The following is a 25,968-nucleotide window of genomic DNA, read 5'->3' as shown; positions in this document are numbered from 1 at the left end:
CCTACCCATTTAAGGGTTAAAATTAATTCTTATATGATTTCAACCTTTGGGGTAGACGCACTCTGAACCCAGAGCTTGTTTTACTTAAATACATCACAAGGTCTCCAGGAAGGTTTGTTAAAATAAAACAGTATAATTTTTGACTGTAAAATGGGTCCTTAAATATTTAGAAACAAAATACTAGTAATAAGAATGTAAAGTTATGAAGCACAACATATTATGAAAGAGCAACAAAGCTGGACTCAGTCAGACTTCTTTTTATTAAGCAGTGAGTCGTTATTTTTCCATTCCTTACTGTCCCACATTAGGTCTAATATTAGTCCATAATCCTATTACTCCCAAAATAAAGGCATTAGCTATTCCTCATGTCATGTCCTCCGCTGGGCGATGTCCTGGCTACTTTCCCTTTTGCCGACTGCCCCATTCTGGTCATCTACACAAATTCAAGTATCGAAAGTGCATTATTGCAATACTGTCCCGCTGCAAATGCAAAATGCTTTAAATACTATAAAACTGCAAAAAATCTCCCATCAGTGCATTCAGCTCGAGAAAAAAAAGGACTTATCAAATTGGCCCAATCCCCGTCAGTGCTCCATGTCTCAGACATGAGCTGTCCCCCTCCCACCCTGGTCCCTTCCCCTTAGAAAAAGTTCAAATATTTACATTTTTAATCCCATTAAAAATGTGGAAAAAAAATTGAGTGCACTGCGCCACACGGCTAAATATCAGCAAAGCTCATCCGTTCTGTGCTGCTGTGACCTGCATCGCTCCGAAGTCCTCGTCCTCCTCCAGGCTGCGTTTACGGCTTCCTGTTACAGAAATGTAGAGACAAAAAAGAGTGACTGAACATACTGCATACACCAACACACATTAATAACTGTAAACCCTAACTGATTAAAGATCCTCTCAAACCCTGAACATTTTGTTGTGTGTGCTGGGTGAAGTCACCACCATTCGGGTAGAACAAAAACAGCTTTAAGGGAAATTATTAGCTTGTCCTCAAAGGGCTCCAAGTGTTCTAATGTTGGCATCTGTTTACGTCTTTTAAATAGAAACATTCATGACACTAAGGAAAGATGAATACAGTAAATTATGAAATCATCCACAATGGATCTGGCTTTGATTTGCTGAATAAATGGCTCCATTGTGGATTCAAAGAAAAACATTAAAAGCTGTTTGGTACAAAATGTGCCACCCACCTCTGGAACATCACCACTAAACGCTGATGTACAGTTAAATAAGGTTAAATATCATCCTGTAAGTCAGACTTGTCAGCGTGCCAAACAAACTGACACTAATTCTACTCCATGCCTGAATAACACGATGTCAATCAATCCTGCTTTAAATGCCTTTCTGAAATCAGTCTGGCTGAGACACAAAAAGACAAAAAGAAAGGAGACAGGTGTGGCTGAGCAGGGCTGGGTACAGTGTGTACAAACCTGGCATCCCAGCTTGTAAGGAGAAGGACCTGCCCAACTGCATCGGTGACATCATTTTAATGGTCAATTTGGCTAGGTAGATTGCTTCATATTCCTGGGACACAAAAATTCAAACAATATCAGCATGGCGTGGTGTGTTTACCTTACAGCAATGCTGAAAAGAACCTTTGATATTGTGAACATGATACAGCATTTATGACCATAGGATTTAAAATGGAATATTTATGACATCAAATACAACTTGCCCTCACATGTGCACAAACCTCACGTCTCTCACACACATGCTTGTCATAACTAATACAACTCCAAAAACAGAGACGAGTCATTCTGATGATGCTTGTGAGCCAGATGCCCAAATAGTAAGTGGTTCGCTAAATGTGGCCAACAAAGGCTGACTAGTAAAACACTGCAGAGATGCTATACGCATACTTAAAGATAGGAAAATGCTTTCTGCAGTGTCACACCCAAAGCAGATAACTCAGATTGATAACACACACTATAAGATGACACATCCTGGCCTTTCAAAGACATGGAGCTCAAGACAGTATATTTGGTAGTGCATTTATTTATAGTACCAAGGAAGGAGTTGTAAGTGCTCACTTATGGATTCAACTGTCATTTTGAAGCCCTCTACTCTGTCTGGAAATAAAGACTTACCTGTAGCTGATGCACAAAGCCCACGTTGGGGTTGATGCAGAACCTCCGCTCCTGGACGTGGCTGAATGCATCCCTGTAGAGTGAATATGGCACAAAGGTTACAACTACAGCTGCTGAAACACTGAGACATACCACTGCAAACAGTAACAAGAGTAAAGAAAACATACTTGTATGTTGTCAATTCAGCTGCAGCAAATGCGAAACAACATACTGCTTCTATGTGTTGCATTTTAAATTCTAAGCATTGTGCTGCATCATTACAGCTGCACACTATCCCTCAGTTTCTTTTATGTAGTCCTCTATATTTATGCTTGAAGTAGTCACAAACAACACTTGAGATGTATGTGAGGCTTGGCACACATGGTCTTCACATTCTGCTACAAAATACAGTACAATATGCATCTATGAAAAATCACAAATCTCTTTAAAGGTCCAGTGTGTAGAATTTAGGGGGATATACTGTTGTTAACCTTAGAATGAGCTGTTTATATCTACATAGGGAGCGTGTCTTTGTCAACAGTTATATTGCACCTCTATGTTTCTACATTAGCCCACATTGGACAAACTAAACATTGGCTCTAGATAGGGCCATTCACATTTTTGCGTCAGCCACCATAGTTAGCAGCTTCTACATAGGGAGAGCATTGGAAAAAAATATTTTTTAATGTGAAACTGCTTTACTCAGTGTTTTTACCGTCATTTAAATCATTTGTTTGGGAGAGGAAGAGACCACTATGGATAGTTTAACTCCCAGTAAAAACCTCCTGAACACATTTGCAGGTACTGGGCTAGAACAGCATAAGGGAAACACCCATTTGTAACCTAAAACTGCTTTATTCAGTGTTTTTACTGGGTTTTAATCACCTGGTCTGTTTGATTTAGAGAGACAGAGACCTCTGGATATTTCAGATCCCAGTAAAAACCCTGCTAACAGTGAACACTGAAGGGATCCAAACCAAGAGTTCATTCTTGGCACACTGGAGAAGTTTCAGCTGGTCACAATCTGCATTCCTAAGCATCTGATGCCACTGAATCCTACATACTGTTTCCATAAAAAGACAGACCTGTATTCTAAAGCCCAGTTCAGACCAAAGATTTGTGATGAGATTAAACCATTTTAGAACATTGCAGAAGGAAGTTGCAGCGGTGAGAACTGCCTGTCTGAGCTCGACTCAAGCCGGCTGATGGTGTCACCTGCAACTCAGCTGGTCAAATGACAGGCAGCTGGTTTTAGAATGTAAAGCACGTCACGTGTTTAATCAGCCAACCCGCTTGTAGTGAAGTCCGCCGGTCAAGTCAAAATAACCACAGACGGCTTGTTCACTTGCTGTGGCAGGTGCTCCGTCCCCGCTGGGCCCTCCTCACGGTATGCCAGTGTCAGACGGTGGGTCGCTGCTGCTGCTCACTGTATGTACTTATGCTCCGCCCACACACACATTCTAATCGACTCAGTATTTGGCGCTGGTTATTTATATTATTGTGGTGTTTTGATTATGAATACAGCCCATCAGATGCTCCTTTTCAACGTTTCATCACTACTACAAATGCAACTGTAGCCAGTATCTCACTATCACTATCCTCATACATGTTTTAAGAAGCTACAAATTATATTTAGCCACAAAATCACCCTGAAAAGCTGGAAATCCAAACAGAAGAACAGAGCGTTGTTGCAGTGTATTGCAAGTAGTTGCCTGTTTCAACTCATCTCGTCGTGAATCTTTGGTCTGAACTGGGCTTTACACGGTAAAATCACAGGCCATTATTTGATGTGAGAAAACAAACAAACATATCACTCACCTGTATTTCATCCCAAATGTTTCCATAAGGTATGCGATCACTAAGGCAGCACTGGAAGAATGAATAAAGGAGAGAATTAGAATCAGAATTTGGTACACGAACTTATAAATACCAAGGATATTTAGAAAACTTAAGCAATTATACATAATGGAGATTCAGTGCATAGACACAGAGCGTGCGAAATTATGTGAGATTAAAAACACAAAGCAAACCTCACCTTCTTGATATCCCTGCATTACCATGAACCAGTACCTTTCCTAAAAGAACAAAAGACTGTTGATAAAAGACTCTATTCTACTTGACAGTGTGAGTATGAAAAATGGAAACTGCGTGCATCCTTACCTCCTGTTGCTAAGCAGCCATCAATAAATTCTTTAGTCTGTTAAAATAATAATGAAATACAGTAGATCAGACATAATGTAAATGCCACATTAAATGTAAAGCTTGACAAGAAGGAAGTAAAAAGCCACTTTGCAACTCACTGAGGGGAAAAATCTTATTATATTTTCCACTGGATTGTCAGCAATATCTAACACAAGGTATCTGCGGAGACACAACATTTAGTTCATGACAAACACTTTATCGAATAACATTTTTTATAACATCTCATGCAAAATGCAGTTCACGAGCAGCGCAGGCAGATCATGTGAGTTCTCACTTACCTAAATGTATGAGGGAAATTAGGTTTGATAAAATTGGCTTCAATGTCTTGGCGGACACAAACGACATGCGTTATGCCCTGTCTCTCAAGGATTGGCAGCTAGACAAAGACACAGAAGAGAAGCAATACAAGCTATAAATACATGGGCAGAAAATGTATCATTTCCTCTGTGAAATTGTCTCCCTGTATCTGTGGTTATATTCTGTGAAACATTACCTTGCTTTTCATTGCAGCAGAGTAAGGACCTAAAAACAGTCCCGGTAGTATCTCCTGAAAGTAAAGACAGAGCCAGACGTCAGTAACAACACAGGCAGTGAGAATCCCCACACCTACTGTATGTTTATTCACTCCACCTCTTTACCAACATGATGTTTTTATTAGTATATGTGCCAGCATTATAATGTTGCATTCAGTGGCCAACATCCACCACCAAGTGGGACCTGGATTAAAGTTCTCACAGCTAGTGTATCTATTCTAAAAACAATATGACACTCAGTATAATCTGAGCCTCTAAATATTAGGACTGTTCCTAACTACTATTTCCCAGATGTTTAAACACATATACACTTTGACCAGTTGACTAGTGTCCTAGTAAGAAAACACTCAGATAGAAGTCAAAACTTAATCTGTAAGGTTAAACACTGTCTAGAAAAAATTGCGTAAATTACGACAGTCATTTTAAAATGTTATCACATTTTTAAATAACCAAATCGCATTATTTTAAATGCCACTGAAATGTTTGCAGGGTGTCTACAGATATAAGTTAAATTTAATACTTTTTAAGACCTTTTTAAAAACACCATGTTAAATTTAAGACCAAACCTGCAATGGAAATACACATCATATACATACATACACACACACACACACACACACACACACACACACACATATATATATATATACACACACATACACACATACACACACACACATATACATACATACATATATATATAAAAATATATATATATATATACACATATATGCATATATATATATACATATATATATATATGTATATATATATATATATATATATATATATATATACATACATATACATACATATATATATACATACATATATATATACATATATATATATATACACACACATATATACATATATATATATATATACAGTACAGGCCAAAAGTTTGGACACACCTTCTCATTCAATGCATTTTCTTTATTTTCATGACTATTTACATTGTAGATTCTCACTGAAGGCATCAAAACTATGAATGAACACATGTGGAGTTATGTACTTAACAAAAAAAGGTGAAATAACTGAAAACATGTTTTATATTCTAGTTTCTTCAAAATAGCCACCCTTTGCTCTGATTACTGCTTTGCACACTCTTGGCATTCTCTCCATGAGCTTCAAGAGGTAGTCACCTGAAATGGTTTTCCAACAGTCTTGAAGGAGTTCCCAGAGGTGTTTAGCACTTGTTGGCCCCTTTGCCTTCACTCTGCGGTCCAGCTCACCCCAAACCATCTCGATTGGGTTCAGGTCCGGTGACTGTGGAGGCCAGGTCATCTGCCGCAGCACTCCATCACTCTCCTTCTTGGTCAAATAGCCCTTACACAGCCTGGAGGTGTGTTTGGGGTCATTGTCCTGTTGAAAAATAAATGATCGTCCAACTAAACGCAAACCGGATGGGATGGCATGTCGCTGCAGGATGCTGTGGTAGCCATGCTGGTTCAGTGTGCCTTCAATTTTGAATAAATCCCCAACAGTGTCACCAGCAAAACACCCCCACACCATCACACCTCCTCCTCCATGCTTCACAGTGGGAACCAGGCATGTGGAATCCATCCGTTCACCTTTTCTGTGTCTCACAAAGACACGGCGGTTGGAACCAAAGATCTCAAATTTGGACTCATCAGACCAAAGTGCAGATTTCCACTGGTCTAATGTCCATTCCTTGTGTTTCTTGGCCCAAACAAATCTCTTCTGCTTGTTGCCTCTCCTTAGCAGTGGTTTCCTAGCAGCTATTTGACCATGATGGCCTGATTCGCGCAGTCTCCTCTTAACAGTTGTTCTAGAGATGGGTCTGCTGCTAGAACTCTGTGTGGCATTCATCTGGTCTCTGATCTGAGCTGCTGTTAACTTGCGATTTCTGAGGCTGGTGACTCGGATGAACTTATCCTCAGAAGCAGAGGTGACTCTTGGTCTTCCTTTCCTGGGTCGGTCCTCATGTGTGCCAGTTTCGTTGTAGCGCTTGATGGTTTTTGCGACTCCACTTGGGGACACATTTAAAGTTTTTGCAATTTTCCGGACTGACTGACCTTCATTTCTTAAAGTAATGATGGCCACTCGTTTTTCTTTAGTTAGCTGATTGGTTCTTGCCATAATATGAATTTTAACAGTTGTCCAATAGGGCTGTCGGCTGTGTGTGTCCAAACTTTTGGCCTGTACTGTATATACACATACATACATATATACATATATATATATATATATATATATATATACACATATATATACATATATATATATACATATATATACATATATATATATATATACATATATATACATATATATATATACATACATATATACATATACATATATATATATATATATATATATATATATATATATATATATATATACACTCAGGTCCATAATTATTTGGACAATGATACAGTTGTCATCATTTTGGCTCTGTACACCACCACAATGGGTTTTAAATGAAACAATGAATACCTGCTTAAAGTGCAGACTCTCAGCTTTCATTTAAGGCTTTTTTCAAAAATGTAGTATGAACCGTGTAGGAATTACAACCATTTCTTCACACAGTCCCCCGACTTTAAGGGCTCATAAGTATTTGGACAAACTAACATAATCATCAATTAAACAGTCAGTTTTAATACTTGGTTGCAAATCCTTTACAGTCAATGACTGCCTGAAGTGTTGGACACATAGACATCATCAGATGCTGGGTTTCTTCCCTGGTGATGCTCTGCCAGCCCTTTACTGCAGCCGTCTGCACTTCCTGCTTGTGTTTTGGGTGTTTTGCCCTCAGTTTTGGCTTCAGCAAGAGAAATGCATGCTCAATTGGATTCAGGTCAGATGATATGACTTGGCCATTGCAGAACATTCCACTTCTTTGCCTTAAAAATGTCTTTGGTAGCTTTTGCAGTATGCTTCAGGTCAATGTCCAACTGCACTGTGAAGCATCGTCCAATGAGTTTTGAAGCATTTGGTTGAATCTGAGCAGATAATGTAGCCCCAAACACTTCAGCTTTCATCCTGCTGCTCTTGTCAGCAGTCACATCATCAATAAATACAAGAGAACCAGTTCCACTGGCAGCCATACATGGCCATGACATAACAGTACCTCCACCATGCTTCACTGATGAGGTGGTGTGCTTTGGATCATGAGCAGTTCCTTCCCTTCTTCCTTCTCTTGTCTTCCCATCATTCTGGTAGTTGATCTTTGTTTTATCTGTCCATGGTATGCTGTTCCACAACTGTACAGGCTTTTTAGATGGTTTTTGACAAACTCTAATCTGGCCTTCCATTTTTAAGGCTAACCAATGGTTTGCATCTTGTGATAAACCCTCTGTATTTATTCTAGTGAAGTCTTGTCTTGCTGACAAGAGCAGCAGGATGAAAGCTGAAGTGTTTGGGGCTACATTATCTGCTCAGATTCAACTAAATGCTTCAAAACTCATTAGACGATGCTTCACAGTGCAGATGGACAATGACCTGAAGCATATTGCAAAAGCAACCAAAGACATTTTTAAGGCAAAGAAGTGGAATGTTCTGCAATGGTCAAGTCATATCATCTGACCTGAATCCAATTGAGCATGCGTTTCTCTTGCTGAAGCCAAAACTGAGGGCAAAACACCCAAAACACAAGCAGGAAGTGCAGACAGCTACAGTAAAGGGCTGGCAGAGCATCACCAGGGAAGAAACCCAGCATCTGATGATGTCTATGTGTCCAACACTTCAGGCAGTCATTGACTGTAAAGGATTTGCAACCAAGTATTAAAACTGACTGTTTAATTGATGATTATGATAGTTTGTCCAAATACTTATGAGCCCTTAAAGTCGGGGGACTGTGTGAAGAAATGGTTGTAATTCCTACACGGTTCATACTACATTTTTGAAAAAAGCCTTAAATGAAAGCTGAGAGTCTGCACTTTAAGCAGGTATTCATTGTTTCATTTAAAACCCATTGTGGTGGTGTACAGAGCCAAAATGACAACAACTGTATCATTGTCCAAATAATTATGGACCTGACTGTATATATATGTATGTACATATATACATATACATATATATATATATATATATATATATATATATATATATATATATATATATATACATATATATATATATATATATATATATATATGCGTGAGACACTCAGGTGTAAGTACTCTTTCCGAGTAAACACACTGATGTCAGTTCAAAATGAACAGTGAGGAAAAATGACAACAATTGGGTGAGTTAGTTAAATATGAAAAGACAACAAAATCTCATCAGTCATTGTGTCTGTAAGGCTTATGTGATCGAAAATATTTAAGACACATCTAATCTGAACTGAAGACAATTAAAAGACTTTTTAAGGCCTTATATTAAGAAAACTTAATTTAAGACTTTTTAAGGACCCATAGACACCCTGGTGTGGCACTTTGTATGTTATCCTACAAAACAGGACAACAACCCACTAAATAACTTAACAAATAACATTTAATTTAAATAAATCTTCAAGAAACTAACTTTTTAGGAAAAGTGCCTGATTACTACAACGGCATTTTTGTTGGGTGAATGTAAGTGCATAACATGCTAATTTTAATAACATGTTTGACTGATTGGTATTTTTGGGGCCAATTATCGAGGGTAGCAATGTTTAATCATCATACACATCCCTAAATATTAGATTCTCCAACCTGTTAACAACCTTAATCTCAAATTTGACATTGGGCAGTATGGTGGAAACCAAGAAGAACTTAATAATATTTTTAAGATATGCATATTGACACAATATAGTAAATTAATTAAACTCATATGTAGAATAATCATGGTTGTGTTAAACACAATCAAATGTGCTCCTCAGCTTTTATGCTTTACATGAAACAAACACAATCAAATGTGCTCCTCAGCTTTTATGCTTTACATGAAACAAAACCTCTTCATTAAGTCAAACACCACCTTCAGTAACTCATTTTGTAAAATAATTGGTTTAGACATCTGGCTTTTGCAAACTAAATGAGCTGACATGAAAAGGGCTGGGGGATATGGAAAAAATCCAACATCTCTGTAACAATATTGCAGCGATATTGTCGGTTTGACTATTGCTGCTTTCTTTTGTAACTATACTATTCTTACTTATATACTATAATCATACATCGTCTGTATTCCCCTTACTGACCTGACTGTCTACTTTCTTCAGGACGACAGATGTGTGCTCTGTATTATAGGTCAGGCTGTTCTCATGCACTGTTTGCATGTATACATAGGAAAAGTATCGTATATAATCCAGGTGATCATGGGCCAGTAATATACGTATAACCCATGTAATCATGAAGGCTGTGATCACATGTGGGGAGCTGTGGCTCAAAGGTAGAGCGGGTTGTTCAATCCATATTTCCAGCCTACATGTTGAAGTATCCTTGTGCGAGATGCTGAACCCCAAATTGCTGTCTGTTCCATCGGTGTGTGAGTGTGTTAAAAAAAATTAGTTGTATGGTAGCCTAGGCCACCAGTGTATGAATCTAGAAGGCGCTATACAAGTGCAGGTCCATGACCATGTGCCGAGGGGAGTAAAGAAGCACACAGTCCACATGAGGAGACAGGTTGGGGTAGGGGATGGGTCACAAAACACAGGATTCTTCCCAGTGAGACCAGTATTCTAAAACTTCACTTGCCTGAACCTAACCTATGTATTTGGGTAAACAATCATCAGTCATGTGGATATAAGTGGAAAACGTGGAAAACAGCAAATAATAGAAGCTAGAGCAGGCAGGTAAGTTCAGAAAATGACATCACTTCACTAATGTTGCCTTTATAACCAGGACAAGACAACACTTACATCATTATGATATCCAAAATCTAAGATATCTAGTCTCATGTCACACTATGGATATCACATTGATATATTGCAGAGCCCTGGAATCAAATAGGTTGTTACCAGAAATTGATCATTGAAATCCTCAAATAGGCATCATTATCTTTTATACTAACACACTTTCTGTTACATTTGCCTAAAATAATAATTTTACCAATGTCCATTCAGAGGCTGCTGTCAATGTGGGGGTGAATCAGGGAATTCTGGGAGTCCTCTCAGACTTGGTGCATACTGAACCACTGCCAAGTATTAACTCTTCCCTGTACAGAGCACAGACTCATTTTACATACCTGCATTTCTCGTCTCATCGGATAAGCCCAGTCCTGTAAAGGAGAATTTAACAGACATGTTAGAGTCTGAGTGAAGCTGTTTAGATGATGTCACAGCTAATGGAGAGATTTCAGCCAGAGGACAGGGTGAGACATGAGTACCGGGTTACTTTGTGTACATACGTGGCTCATGTTTGGAGACTACCATGCTACTGAGTGTTGCCACAGTTAACAGTAACGTTAGCACACAGATAAACACATAGACAAAGAAATACCCGAGTATCTGTCACAGGCCCACATTAACGCGCTGTACACAAACACACACACATATTCCCTGCGTATATTTAGCTGTCAGACATTAATGCTGTAGTGGAGGTTAGCTCAGGTTAGCCTCACAGAGTAACATCGGCTAACACAGGCTGCTGTGCACACACACACCAGAAGCTCCTCCTTGGTCGCGGGCAGAGACGGAAACTGAAGTTTGTTGTCTTCGTCCATTCTGCTGTCTGTTCGGGCACCGCCGGCCCGGCTTCACGCGCGGTATCGATGTTTCTCGCGGCGGGGTTAGCTGGACAATCGATGCAATTTGTTTTGAGGCTCCACATGCATGTCCGCCATGCTGTCCCCTGACAGATGTGTCACGTGACCGCTCGGCAGATGGCAAACAGGACTCGTTGAAAGAAGGAGAGGGGAGCAATGGCGGCGTCCAGTGGTCGAGTCAGGAAGCGCACAGCACTGAGCTCAAGGAAACGATACTCTTCTTCTTCTTCTTCTTCTTCCACCTCCTTATCTTCTTCTGCTTCTCAATAATAATACATCTTTTATAGTTTTCTTGACTTAGTTTAGGATATGAAAGGGTATGCAGGTCAAAGAAAAATGATAATAAAAAAATAATATTTAAATAAAATGTTAAATATGATAATTTGAATAAATAATAATTTCAATAAGAAAGAAAAAATGTGTGACATTGACATTATACACATTAAACGGTTTGTTGGCAAAATTCAATTGTTGATTTAGTAGCCTTGAAGAAAAAACGTCAACCATCAAATTTCGCACATACCTGAGAGGATACACATGACCCACAAGGTCAAGGGTTGAGGGATTTGCGCTGTTTTGGAGCCAGCCCCAAGTGGTCAGTCAATGAACTGCAGGTTTTGGCACTTGTCAGCCCTGGTGGTTGCAGCCTTGGTTAAACGCACCAAAGAATTTCCGCAGCTATAGCTTTGGCTAATAGAAAGTGGGTTAACCTTAGTGTAAAAGGAATTTCAACCAACAAAATCGAAGGATACATCCAGATCAGAATCAGAAGAAAGGCAAGTTTTGGGTTCATGATATAAAACATTAGCCTTGCGACTGGAGCCCCGCCACAGTCATTGCTTGGATTGGGGAATCGCATGTGACTCTCAGTGGACCACACCCTCAGGCTCCAGATGCACCATGTAATGTAAGTACTTGCATGTCTTCAGAGGGACCTCACATGCAGATGCTTGATTGAATAGAAGGACACAGTCCTCGGGAGCTTATGCACTGAGATACGTCGCCTGCAGCTCCAGATAAGTCCAGTGGTGTTAGCCGCTACAGTTGCATATTAACATAGGCTAAGTTACTGAGAGTATGAAAGTCTGTTGCCGAAAACTATTAGAGTTGGCATTAGGGGTTAAACTCAAGGTTGTGAGTTATGTTGTGGCATTTTAGCGGGAATAATCAGATTTCGCTACAGCAACAGTCTTGCTTTAGTTAAGTCAATTTGCTTTGGAAAATGTTTGAGCTAGGCTGTGATGCACTCTGAGGCATGTTTGGGTGAGGTATGTCTGTTAAAGGGATAGTTCGATATTTTGGCAAATTCGCTTATTACCGTAATCCCTATAGTCATATGGGTAGGTACATTACCTTTAATTATCAGTGCCTGTTGTTCTGAGATTGGTGGGGCAGAGCTGCCTGCTGCTCAGGGCACAAAATGGAGGTGAACGGTACGGCCCCCTCTCTCCCTCAAAACTAATCAAATACACCATCAAATGACTCCAAAACGCTCTTGTGGACAACTTGTAGCTTACATATTCACCACACTATGAAATAATAATGTAATATTATGAGACAAAGTTGTTTTGAAGCCAAATGCAGAGCCAGAACTACATTCCAGACATACAGTACTTGCTGGGCGGAGTGATTTCAAACAGCGTATGTTTAGTATTTGCTTCATGTGTCGTAATGTTACTTAATTATACATTATTATTTCATAGCGTGGGGAATGCGCAAGCCATGTGTTGTCCACTAGAGCGTTTTGGAGTCATTTGATGGTGTATTTGATTAGTTTTGAGGGAGAGAGGGAGCCGTACCGTTCACCTCCATTTTGTGCCCTGAGCAGCAGGCAGCTCTGTCCCACCGATCTCAGAACAGCAATGTACTGACAATTAAAGGTAATGTACCTACTCATATGACTACAAGGAATACGGCAATAGGCGAATTTACCAAAATGTCGAACTATCCCTTTAAAGGTCCAGTATGTAAGATTTAGGGTGACTTAGTGACATCTAGTGGTGAGGATAGCAGATTGCAATAAGTTAAAACTTCTCCAGGTTAGCATTCCTTCAGTGTTCATTCTTCAGGAGGTTTTTACCAGGAGATGAATTACCCGCAAAGGTCCCCTCTTCCCAAAAAGACCTGATTTAGACTGGTAAAAACACACTGAAAAAGCAGTTTCACATTAACAAAATCAGTGTTTTTCTCACACTTTTGTCACGAATGGGCTGAGCAGTACAGTGGCAGACAATAACACAAATGGGCCTACCTTGAGCTAGTATTTATTTATCTGTTCTGTGCTACTTTAAAAAACATGGCATTGTATGATGGTGTTCTCAGTAGACAAGAACCTTCTCCCTATGTAGATATAAATGGCTCATTAGGTAATGAAAACACAATGATTCTTATTTTCAGGTGATTATACACTAAAGAAAACATACTTATTTTATTGTATTATATCTACCAATAAATCCCCATAAATCCAACACACTGCTTTAAGGTTGGAGCTTGTGATTTGCATGTTTATAATGTGTTTTTGTATCAAATCATGGGTTGTTAAGCATTTTAATTCTGCATCACTGCTCAGCTCTGCTTGAAGAACTGCTCTGAATAATCTCTCCAAATAATAATACTAATAATAAATGTATATACATAGCAATTTTCATCACAAATTGTTTCACAAGATGATAAAAGCTAATAAATGAAGCAAAAGTAAAAACCCAAAAAACATAATAGTATTATAGAAAAATAGTAAAGGGGTAAAACAAGGTGAGAAAAACAAATTCATACATACACATAACTGTGTATAAGACACACTATTGTGTGTAATCAGCGCTAGTAAATTCACAGCAGGGATGACCACATAGCCTGATATCATCTAAATGCAGATTACATTCATTAACAGCCTACACACTCTCACTGAACTCTGTCATCTTTTTCTCTCTTTTTCCTCTTATCATCATCTCTCTATACCTCCTCTAAGCTCTGTCCAGTCTTCCAGTCTTTTATTTTTTTTTTCTGCCCTCACCCCTCTGCAGCATCCATCCCTGCCATCCTCCCTCAATAATCACTTCAACAATGACTGATTACAAGAGAAGAAAAATCCCTGATCTAAAACAGAGCTCATGAATAATTTCTAGATGCTTGTTTGGTCTCTCAGACGTTTCCCTGTTTGTTGTTGTATGACAGTGCAGCATCTTGTGATTTTTGTTTATCGTCTGGCCCGTGGGAGGGGGCGGCACTTTTTTCACAGATCAGAGGGAGATGTAATCTCACAGCAGAGATGCTCCAGTCGGCAAAGGCACGCATGTGTGGTTTGCTATGAGTGCATATGTTTGTGTGTTCTCAGTAACATCTTATAACTCTGCAGCTCTACTGGTCAGCATGCAAGGAGTCACTAGAAAGTCATTTCTTATCAGTTGCCGGGGCAGATACATCCCCTACTGCTGCTCTTCCACCATGACACACACCTTGGAAATGAAGCTTTGAAGAATGTCAATACATGCACTTCAATTTGAAACACTTTTACAAGCATGCACATCTATCTTCTCTCAACTTAATTTCCTTCCTCACAAATCTTTAGCTTGCTGCTTAAAAAAAAAGTCCCGAATTATTTTCTCCCAGTGAGATGGTTTCCCTGTAGTGCTGACATCTTGGCGACAACAGCTCTTTGATATTGTGTTGTTCCAGGCAGAATCAGAAATTAGCAGCCATGCCGAATTCCTTTGGCAGAAATGTTGTGGCAAGAGAAAAGGGGTAAAACAGAGCAGGATTGAGTAAACAAAAATGATTGAAGAAAAAGCTAAGCAAATACATGGACAGCCATGACAGTGTGTGGTTGTGTGTGGCTCTAATTTGAGTTTACAACCGAGTTAATCACTGAAAGGCTGCTGGTTGGAATTTTTTTAAATTAGTAAATTGAGTGAGAACACAATTTCCCCTAGCATTAAGTGTGTCACTAGTCTGGGAGCCAGATGAATCTGCGAGCTCATATTTTATATGGCTCATCATCATCGCTTTTATATTGAGTCTGGTCTGCCTTCCTGTTCAAACTGAATTTCAGCCGATCTTGGGCCAATCTCAACCGTTTATTTAATACAGAGGATGTTTCAGATAATGACTGACAACTTGTCAGACTTGACCTTTGTGTCATTTTTGGCTCACGCCCTTGCGCCAGGGACATGATGGGGAGCATAAACAAAGCAGAGTAAAGAGGGGCGCCAATGAGATATTTTTGAAAACAGCCAAGATGGCTGCAGCTGATGTGGAACTTCCTGTTTTCAAATTCTACAGGCAAAAACAGGAACAGTCGTTCACGGATATTAATGCCACTTCATCACAATTCATCTTGTGTGCTGTAGTCTGTTTGCATTTCTTCGCTGTCTTATGTGTTGTGGCTCTAAATTAGATGATGGCCTTTGAAAATCGAAGATGAACTAGAAAGGTTCCAGACAAATTCACAAATGCGAAATAGTTTGGTGATATCAAGCTAGGGTGTCACAAATTCAACTGTAAATCAAAAATTGATTGACATGAGCTTTCAATTTCGATCATCAAAATCAACTGATCTGGGATTCAGGGCTGAGAAAAAAGTTTACATTGAAAATCGAATTGTGACCTTAACCTCGAAAGTGTAACTGAGTTGTGACTTTAAGATTCATGACACCATTATGCATGCAACCTGCCTAACTTAAAGAAAAAGGCTAGTTTGTCTGTAATGCTAGTTTGTCTTAAGACCATTCATATTGCATTCATACATTTAAAGAAAGAGTCGCTAATATGCAGTTTAATGTTTAAAAAAAAGCCAAATATTTTGTATCTTTGGCCATGCTCTGCCTTCATGATATAGATTTTGGTAGACAGTTGAAAGGGAATGTGGAATGACATGCAACAAAGATACCTGGCTGGACTTGAATGTTTAAATTACATGATCTGCCTCTTATCTCCCAGTAACACCTGGCCACTATGGTTTTTAGCAAATGTTGAGTTGACAATTGTGTGTTTGTCTGGGACTGTTTTCAGCTGCAGATGAACTAGACTAAGAGGTATTTTAAGGTACCAGGATGGTGAATGTAAAACTGACTAAATAAACTACAGCTCCAGTGTCTATTGTAATGAAACAACATGTCACACAGTGCAGTTGCGTGGCTCAGTGATGTCTTTTTGATTACATTTGGACAACAATAGAGCTTTGTGACACAGTGAAATAAGATACTGTGTATCAGGCTTCAGCTATGCAGAGACAACACTTGTTAGCAGGATAAATCATCATTGGACTTGTTCTTTTTAAGGGATTTGTTGACAGTAGGAAAGGCATAGCATTTCTGCAACCTTATCCTTTAATGCCTTATAGTGACATTAATTAGCTTTCTATAAATTAATTTATTTTAATTTACAAAAAAAAGTAAAATGAGTGCCTTAATTTTTAAAGTGAGTAATGTAAGGTAATCAGTCAGGGATCATTAAATGGATTCTGAATAAACTGAAAGGGTCTTTTCACATTAATAATCTTTTAATATCACTGTAAACCGTGCACAAAAGACATTAAAAACCCCTTACTGCCACATCCCATCAACCTACCAATTTCATTCATTGCATTCATTTATCAGTTTATTTCAAACAGGGCATTTTGCACCAGATACAGCACAGTGCTAATTTCCATCTGTTGTCCCCAGTGTGGATATATTTCACATATAACAATATAAAAATGACAATCTCATGTAACATTGATAAATACATACATGTGCAGGACAGATCAGTGCATAAACGTTAAGGGAGGCATTATCAGACCTTATTGACAATGCGACTGTGTGTTTCAACTATTTTTCAACATTAGTTTTAAATTGCGTAGGTCGTGCATTCCACTGTTTTGTTGCTGTAATTGAATGAACAGTTGGAGCACGTTTTGTTGAGCAGTGTTTAAAATAACAGTTTCCCCTTGTTGATGATCTTGTTTGTCTTAGTTCCCCACAAACAGTTGGAATAAATTGTTTTAGTTGTGGGGGAGTTAACATCATATTACGCATGCTACTCTTATTGTGATGGCCCACCAGCAGATGGAGACATGAATATAATGCTTGTCAATGTATGTAATATTCATTCATTGGGCAAAATAAGAAAAAGCATGCTGGCTGAGTCTGATAGTTCATTTTAAAGCCAATATCAAGCAATACCGATGACATGCCAATATTATCCCTTATTCTGTGATATTATCACATTTGTCTTATTGTGCCAACCCCTGGTCACAAACCTGTAAAACAACAAAACAACCACTTTGTAAACTATTTAAAGCAATGGACCAAAAAAACAAACTCTTACCACTGTTGCAGTTTATTGAAAATTAACAACTTACTGAGTTTGACAACTCTTTTGTGCACAGCCAATGTTTGTTTACTTTATAAGACACCGCATGGTTTAATTCAACTACAGAAGAGACTTCATGATCACTAGAATTAAGTAGTGAAAAAGTGGACACGTTGATATTGGAATCGGTTATTGGTCAAATGAGTTGTTAAGATTTATAAACTTTTAAACCCCATGATAAAAACTTAGTCTTCTATGGTAAAGAGGTAGGTTTACAATAATTTCGAAGTCAAGCTAAAACCTTAAGTGGTGGAGATAATGCTGTTCCTCCCACTCCAACCCAACTGCCAGAATAAATGTTGGCATTGTACATATCTGCAAAACATGTAACATTTGCACATTATTATGTAGGGGATACTTTGAAACGTAACATTTCAACAGCACTGTGGTAAACGTGTGGTTATGTTTTGGCAGGGAAACCACTTGCTTATGATTAGGATAAGATCATCTTTTGGCTTAAAATACTTGGTTTTGGCCCGGCATGATGTCATTCAATTTAATGCTGCATCGCCTTCATTTCTCAAAAGTCAGACTTTCTAAAATGTTCCCAGATGTTGAATCCACTTGTGACAAGTGCAGACTCAGGTATTTTCAAAATGAAAATTCACCGTGATCCTTTGACAGCTATTTTAGGCATAGCAGCAGAGGAAAATAAGAATCTTTCAGGATCTGAACTCAAAATATTTGTCACTTTATTAGCACGAACGTTAATCCCTCTCCTCTGGAAGAGCCCTCAACCACCATATTGGACTTAATGGTTAAGGGAGGTGATGCAACATCTCAAACCTGAGAAACTAAGATTCACATTTATTGGCTCTTCTGATAAATTTATGAGAATCTGGAATCTATTTGTGGGATATTATTGATAACTCCACGTGAAGTAAGCAACACTTACTTTTTGTTCTACATCTTTTTGTAGTTGATCATAATAGGAATGGCCCTGGTAAGGTCTTCATCTTGTGCAGCTGCCTGTTCCTACAAAGTTCCTATATGTAGGTACAGGTATCTGTATACGTATGTGTGTACTCATGTATGGGTATGTGTTTTTATTCATTTTCTGTAACCGTTTATCCTCTTGAGGGTCATGGTGGGGGCTGGAGCCTATCACAGCTGACACTGGGTGAGAGGCAGGGTACACCCTGGACAGGTCACCAGACTATCACAGGGCTGACACACAAAGACAGACAACCATTCATGCTCACATTTACACCTACAGACAATTTAGAGTCACCAGTTAACCTGCATGTCTTTGGACTGTGGGAGGAAGCTGGAGTAACCAGAGAAAACCCACGCTGACATGAGGAGAACATGCAAACTCACAGAAACACAGAAGGGTTCCCCCACCCACCCATGTGTTTTTATTTGGCTGTTTTTCCTTTGCAGTGCTGTATGACAGTTCATGTTGTTAAAAACCAATGAAAATATGTAAAAAAAACAAACAAACAAACAAACAAACCTGGTTTTGGTGCCACAGTCACAGCTGGAAATGCCACTTTTGTCTAAGTACAGAACGACCACTTTTGTTGTTTGTTGGTCTCGAACAGTGGTCTGCAGCCTACCAGCTGTCTGTTCTAGGTGTCTCACCATCCTCTCCACCCCCTGATGACAAGTCAACTCATCTAGGCTACATGTAATCAGAATTGCATCACTTTAAAAACATTTATATGATACATATGAAAACTGTAGATGTAACAAATCTGTGGTTTGCAGAAATGTATAATGCCAACATTTGCTTCTTGTGACTGAGCTGCCCACTCACTCTGTTAGAAAGGGAAACGTACAATTAAGTTCCTCACGCACAAAAATGAAGTCCTAACACTGTCAAAGAATGACTAAAATGATGAGGTATTGGAAATTCAACTTCCTTAAAAATAGATGTATGTATTTCTTATGTGCAATGTCACTAAAAGTTAATGTCTATGACTTTATCATGCTATGTCTGAAGAAGCTAAATAGATTAAGTGTATAAATTAACAAGAAAACAAAATCTGCTGATGGTGACTGTGTGTTAAAATAATTTGACTTACATAATTAAGAGTAAACAGAATTTTACAGGCAAATCAGTGCAATGAACAAGCAAAACACTACAACATTTAATTATTGTGGATTCATTTACATTCACAAAAAGCACAGAATATAATTAAGTGAGTCAATATTAATTAGGGCATTAAATAAGAAATTTAGTGTCATGTAGCGTAGAACGATGATAATATATCTGCAGTGAGGTTGATGGGTTTGAACTTTTAAAACTCACTTTCCAGCTCGTAGTCCTGTGGAATAAAACTTTCCTGTCTATTTTAATGTCAGACATTTCAGAGGGAATCATCAACAAACATCTGCCCATGTTGTTGCACATCCCAGTGGTGGTGATACAAGTTAATGGGATTTCACAAACAACACAATAACATAATTTCTTTACTGTATGAGTGCGCCTCTTTTGAGCCCATTAAAGTGTCATCTTATTTCACAGATTAAAACCACAAGATATACTCAACCCTGGGTCATCTGAGAATCCATACACTCTACGGATCATAAAACCGGCCTGCAGCAGGAATAAGTTGTTCTGTGTGGAACAAAACTCAGTGTCCCTTTTAATGGCTGAAACGCTGAGAGGTAAAGACTGCATTTAATCATCAGAGCATTTTATGGGATGGGTGACAAAAACAAAATTCTGAACCTCTGCAAGTAGTGTTTTTTGGGGGGCATACCATTTGACATTAGACAGCATGTGCTGGTAAGTTATTTTGAACTGAAATATACTCTAACTTTACAGAGGATACGTCCCTTTATTTGTCCATTTTTTGCTTTTAAATACAGTTATCAGTAAAGATGTACCACCATTATCATCATCATCTCAAATCTAAATCTGTTGATGCCAGATGTCAGAAGAGACTGGTTCAAGATGATAGAAAGGTAACAGTAACTCAAATAACCACTCATTAAAACCAAGGTCTGCAGAAGACCATCTCTGAACCAACAACACGTCAAACCTTGAAGCAGATGGGCTACAGCAGCAGAAGACCACACCAGGTGCCACTCCTGTCAGCTAACAACAGGAAACTGAGGCTACAGTTCACACAGGCTCACCAAAACTGGACAATAGAAGATTGGAAAAACGTTGCCTGGTCTGATGAGTCTCAGTTTCTGCTGCCACATTCAGATGGTAGGGTCAGGATTTGGTGTAAACAACATGAAAGCATGGATCCATCCTGCCTTGTATCAGCGGTTCAGGCTGCTGGTGGTGTAATGGTGTGGGGGATATTTTCTTGGCACACTTTGGGCCCCTTAGTACCAACTGAACATGGTTTAAACACCACAGCCTACCTGAGTATTGTTGCTGACCGTGTCCATCCCTTTATGACCACAGTGTACCCATCTTCTGATGGCTACTTCCAGCAGGATAACACACCATGTCACAAAGCTCAGATCATCTCAAACTGGTTTCTTGAACGTGACAATAAGTTCACTGTACTCCAATGGCCTCCACAGTCACCAGATCTCAATCCAATAGAGCACCTTTGGGATGTGGTGGAACAGGAGATTCACATCATGGATGTGCAGCCGACAAATCTGCAGCAACTTTGTGATGCTATCATATCAATATGGACCAAAATCTCTAAAGAACGTTTCAAAAAATATATTGTTGAATCAGTGCCCTGAAGAATTAAAGCAGTTCTGAAGGCAAAAGGGGTCCAAGCTGGTACAAGCAAGGTGTACCTAATAAAGTGGCCAGTGAGTGTACATTACATGTTGTTTTCTCAGTACAATAGCGCAACATTCCTCACTGGTGAGCATCTACTGCTATATCGTCTGGCGTAGACAGGGTCTGCTTTCTTCCTGGTCTTGGGCAGCACAACACAGTATATTAGCTTGGCTCTGAGACCATCACAAATGAAGGAAGCACATGCAGGAATTAAACGATAAGAAAGAAATTTTATTTAACAAAAGTAACAATTTTGAAGCTAACAAAACTAATATTACTAATACTGCCAGATTAACTAGAATAATGCAAAAAGGAACTATACAGCAAAGCAAAAGAACTTCCAAAATACCATGACGTGTTGAGAAGAATCTACCAAAGAAGACCAGGGGTGGGTTTTAAAGGAACCTGGAGACAGTAGCCAGCTGCCTCCAGTTCTAATCAGCTAATCAGCATTAAAGTTTTATATAACATTTAAACTACTTACTCTTAGTGTTTTATATAGGAATACATGACAGATAGCTCAAAATACAAAGACACGTCAACCCTTGCTCACAGTTCTTTCCTCCACCTTGTGGTCTCACACCTCATCTCAGCAACTGGTACCTTGAAACTATTTAAGAGAGAGACGGAGCCATTAAGATGAGAAAGATTTACATGGAACAACAACACTCACCACTGGCATGGGGCTCAGGACAGCACATCAGAAACTAAACTATTACTGAATTCTTTAGTTGGTGTTTTGTTAAAATTTTAAAGAGAAACTGACAGGTCTGTCACTACCAAACTCATACTGCACCCATGTGACTGGCACTGGCCTGCAGTTTAAAAGATTTACCTGAAGAAGTCAGGACAGGAGCATCACAGAGGACTGCCTTTACGTGTTCAAAAGCTTTTTGGCAAACAGGAGACCAGACATGTACTTTACCCTTCAGAAACTCAGTCAACGGCACAACAACAGTTGCAAATTTTCAACAGGAACCTCGGTAATAACCAGCCAAAGCCAGAAATTTCCTTAGCTCTTTCTTCGACGTTGGCAGCAGATACTGGTCAATGGCCCACACTTTCACATGCAGGGAGTGTACTTTTACATGCACTGAGGAAACTGCACTGTTAGTGGCACATAGCCTAATTATGGTGCGCATCACAACACACCCACTGACCACTTGAGGATTCCATTTTTCATCTTTATCTGGCCATTACAACCCAGTGGTAACAGACCAGCTATCGGGTATGCTGGCTCATCAGCCCAGACATGTCTCCCCGCCACATCATTACCCAAGACCAGCCTGACGCCCTTGAGAGTAGGGCATGCACCCATTCCAACTTGACTCTGAAACAACACTGAATGGCACAAGCTTATGAACTGGCACAGGAAAAAATAAAAGACGTGCCCATGCCTAACACAGGTATAAAGGACCCTATGAACAAATGTACAAAAACTAAATTATTAACTCAAGTTTCCCTTTATTTAATTTTTTTCAATATATGGGAAAATTAGGGCGGCACGGTGGTGTGGTGGTTAGCACTGTCGCCTCACAGCAAGAGGGTTGCCGGTTCGATCCCGGTGTGGGAGCCCTTCTGTGCGGAGTTTGCATGTTCTCCCTGTGTCAGCGTGGGTTCTCTCCGGGCACTCCGGCTTCCTCCCACAGTCCAAAAACATGCAGGTTAATTGGTAACTCTAAATTGTCCGTAGGTGTGAATGTGAGCGTGAATGGTTGTTTGTCTCTATGTGTCAGCCCTGCTATAGTCTGGCGACCTGTCCAGGGTGTACCCTGCCTCTCGCCCAATGTCAGCTGGGATAGGCTCCAGCCCCCCCGCGACCCTCAAGAGGATGAAGCGGTTAGAAGATGAATGAATATGGGAAAATTACAGTGGCCAACAGGGCCAAACACACTACAAGGGTCCAAAACGTTCTTATCACTGTGATGTATGTTCAACTTTTCATTTTCCTGATAAATTTGATTTTAATTAGTTACTTAATGCTATAAAAAAAATGATGCAATGTCACTAATGACAGCTGTGTGTCAATCAGTGTGCTCACAATCAGTGCTTGTGATTGGGTGGGATGGGTGTATGGGCGGGACCTTGATACCACGGCTCCACTTCCCAGTTGCTACTGTGCAGACTCTGGTTTCAAATTATGTTACCAGCACAAGACAACAGTGCCTATATCCAGTATATTTTGGCTTAACCTTTGTACAGTTGGAGGAAGTGAAGATGAGTTGTCTATGGTTTCTTCTAATGGAAAACTCTTGGGCTGTTGTAGCAGGTTTGCTCTTATTGGTCATCATAGAAAATACAGTATATTGATGTTGGACTCCAAATCCTCGCCAATATACTCATCTCTCTGCTCTGCATGTCTTGTTGTGGGAAGTGTTTTTTCTAGGTTACATTATGGTTATTTATTGACATATTATTATATTCAAATAACAGGGCAGATGTCTAATACAAAGCCAATTTTGTTACTCCGTTGCACTGTTGCCTATGACTGTTTGTAATGATTTTATATAAATTATGACATATTTTTACTGCTAGATATGGTGTTGAGTCTTTGATCTGTGAAACAACTCTGAAAAAGTATCCTTTTGCACAGACATCACAAACAGAAAAACTTTTACTTTTTACAGATGACCTGCATTTTCACCTCAAAGAGATTGGCATTCATGACAACACAACACTCCTCCACTTCAAAGAAGTAAATCATACATCATTTTTTAAAAACTTACCTGGGATGGTGGCTGCAAAATGAGCAAGCGCACGAGAATATCAATGACTTGCAGCTTACAGTCCTCTTCTACCAAATCCTTTGTATGTCTACCAGCATGTTGTTTATCTGGAAACCTGCACCTGTGTCGAGCAGCACCTGAAAGGTCACTTCCATCCCGTCGAGGTCCCCCAATAATGCTGCTAAGCAGGTTGTGAACACTCTGGACAGCTTCTCTGCCCCTCAGGAGGGACCAGATGTAGTAAAGGGACATAGTGGAGAACAGTACAGACAGCCATCATACATAAACATTTGTATTTTGGAGGGACAAATCAGGGCAATTCCCTCTGACACACTCACCCCAGCAAAATAAGTATTTGATTTAACTGAATTAACAAGATAGCTTTAACTTAACTTCCATCATGGACTCATAATTAGCAAGATTCAAGACGTGTTATTTGGCAAAGACATGTTATTTGGCAGGGATGGCCCCGATGTATTATTCATGAATTCACATACATCTCAGTGGTTTTCATCTGCTTAGTTAATTGTGAACGGGTGCTCTCATTCTGGCACTTTACTGATGTTTCCCATTCACAGATTATTCATCCATGTACCTGATGACAGTTAGCTTTATGTTTGGCTGTATTCCCGTGAGCCCTGTCTGCTACCAAGTGGATGAATGATGACAAAATTAGCCTATTAAATTATGTTTTTATTGTGGTAAGAACACTTGTATTTTGCAGCAGGCATATTGTGAACATGCCCCCAGGGTCTTCCACCAAAAATGAGATCTTAACTCATGTACTCCAGCAAAAAGAAACAGATGGCCACTGATGTAGATCTCCCTGATCTGAAAATATAATAATAATGATACCAAATTAAAAATGCATGTTGTTGTTTTGTGAAATGAAGGCGCTCACTTTGTCAGAATTTATCAGTGTTTAAGAAGTACTTAAAAAAATGAAATCATTTTAACAGCTAATAATGGGAGCAGATGTTGGTATTATTCAAATGAAGGCAGGTGAAACTGAAATATGGGAAGGAATATTAAGCTTATTTAGTCCATTTGAAGAACATTAGGGAACATTTATTTACTTTCTTTTTACTTCTCAGAACTTAAAACAGAAACAGAAAGAAAAAAAACTAAAACAGAACTATAATAACATCACAAAGAAGTCAATCAAAAGTTGACTTTCGTAGCCTTCTAAAAAAAATGATAAAAATGTTTAATACTTAAATACAAACAGGGAAACCCTTGCACCTTTCTTGTTTACCCATGTCTACAAAGGTAGATCTACTGAAGCACGATTTTACAGTCAATAAAACTTGTGACAGCAATACAGCAGCTACTGTACATGATGAATGGAGCCAACACAGGCAGTGGAAACATTACAGCAATTTGGCGAGAGCAAGGTAGAAGACAAACTAAATATCCGTCTCAAACTTTGCACACTGTGCCCAAAGGGGCCCTCTACAGAGTGGCATTATTTTCCATAAGTCATATTCATGGCCCATGATATCACTCTGGGAGGAAAATTCAAATCTCTACGGAGAATAATAAAAGCCTCCTGCTGTCTCACAAAAACTTCTAAATCTCCAACTATTAAATGCCGTCAGCGTTGGTGAAGAGAAACTTTACTTGCTTGGAAAACTGTGGTGTCCCAGTGTTAAAGCTGATCATGCATTTATTAGTGCAGTTGCTTGAGGTGTATGGGTGGGTGCTCCTTTGGATGCTGGGACGGAGTTCGTCCCAAA

The 25,968-nt window shown here is 39.3% G+C and overlaps 1 protein-coding gene across 1 annotated transcript; it reads right to left on the bottom strand.

Annotated features, from left to right (window-relative positions):
• Positions 1–242: 242 nt before the first annotated feature.
• Positions 243–11,560, bottom strand: styx (serine/threonine/tyrosine interacting protein). Its single transcript, XM_033612086.2, has 11 exons — positions 11,357–11,560; positions 10,940–10,972; positions 4,771–4,824; positions 4,556–4,653; positions 4,376–4,436; positions 4,236–4,272; positions 4,111–4,150; positions 3,894–3,944; positions 2,097–2,169; positions 1,440–1,533; positions 243–809 (listed from the first exon to the last, which is right to left on the bottom strand). The coding sequence occupies exons 1-11, from the start codon at positions 11,414–11,416 to the stop codon at positions 736–738; spliced, it is 675 nt and encodes a 224-aa protein (XP_033467977.1). The 5' UTR covers positions 11,417–11,560; the 3' UTR covers positions 243–735.
• Positions 11,561–25,968: the final 14,408 nt, after the last annotated feature.

This window comes from Epinephelus lanceolatus, chromosome 2 (genome assembly GCF_041903045.1).
Source record: "Epinephelus lanceolatus isolate andai-2023 chromosome 2, ASM4190304v1, whole genome shotgun sequence".
NCBI lineage: Eukaryota > Metazoa > Chordata > Actinopteri > Perciformes > Serranidae > Epinephelus > Epinephelus lanceolatus.
The sequence above is the reverse complement of the archived record's forward strand: the minus strand, read 5'-3'. Positions and strand labels throughout refer to the sequence as shown.

Coding starts and splice junctions, on each gene's coding strand:
- styx (XM_033612086.2), bottom strand. CDS start 11,416: ATGGACGAAGACAACAAACTTCAGTTTCCGTCTCTGCCCGCGACCAAG. Junction 4,825..10,939: donor CGATGAGACGAGAAATGCAG/GTATGTAAAATG, acceptor CTTTACTTTCAG/GAGATACTACCGGGACTGTT. Junction 810..1,439: donor CTTACAAGCTGGGATGCCAG/GTTTGTACACAC, acceptor TTTCTGTAACAG/GAAGCCGTAAACGCAGCCTG.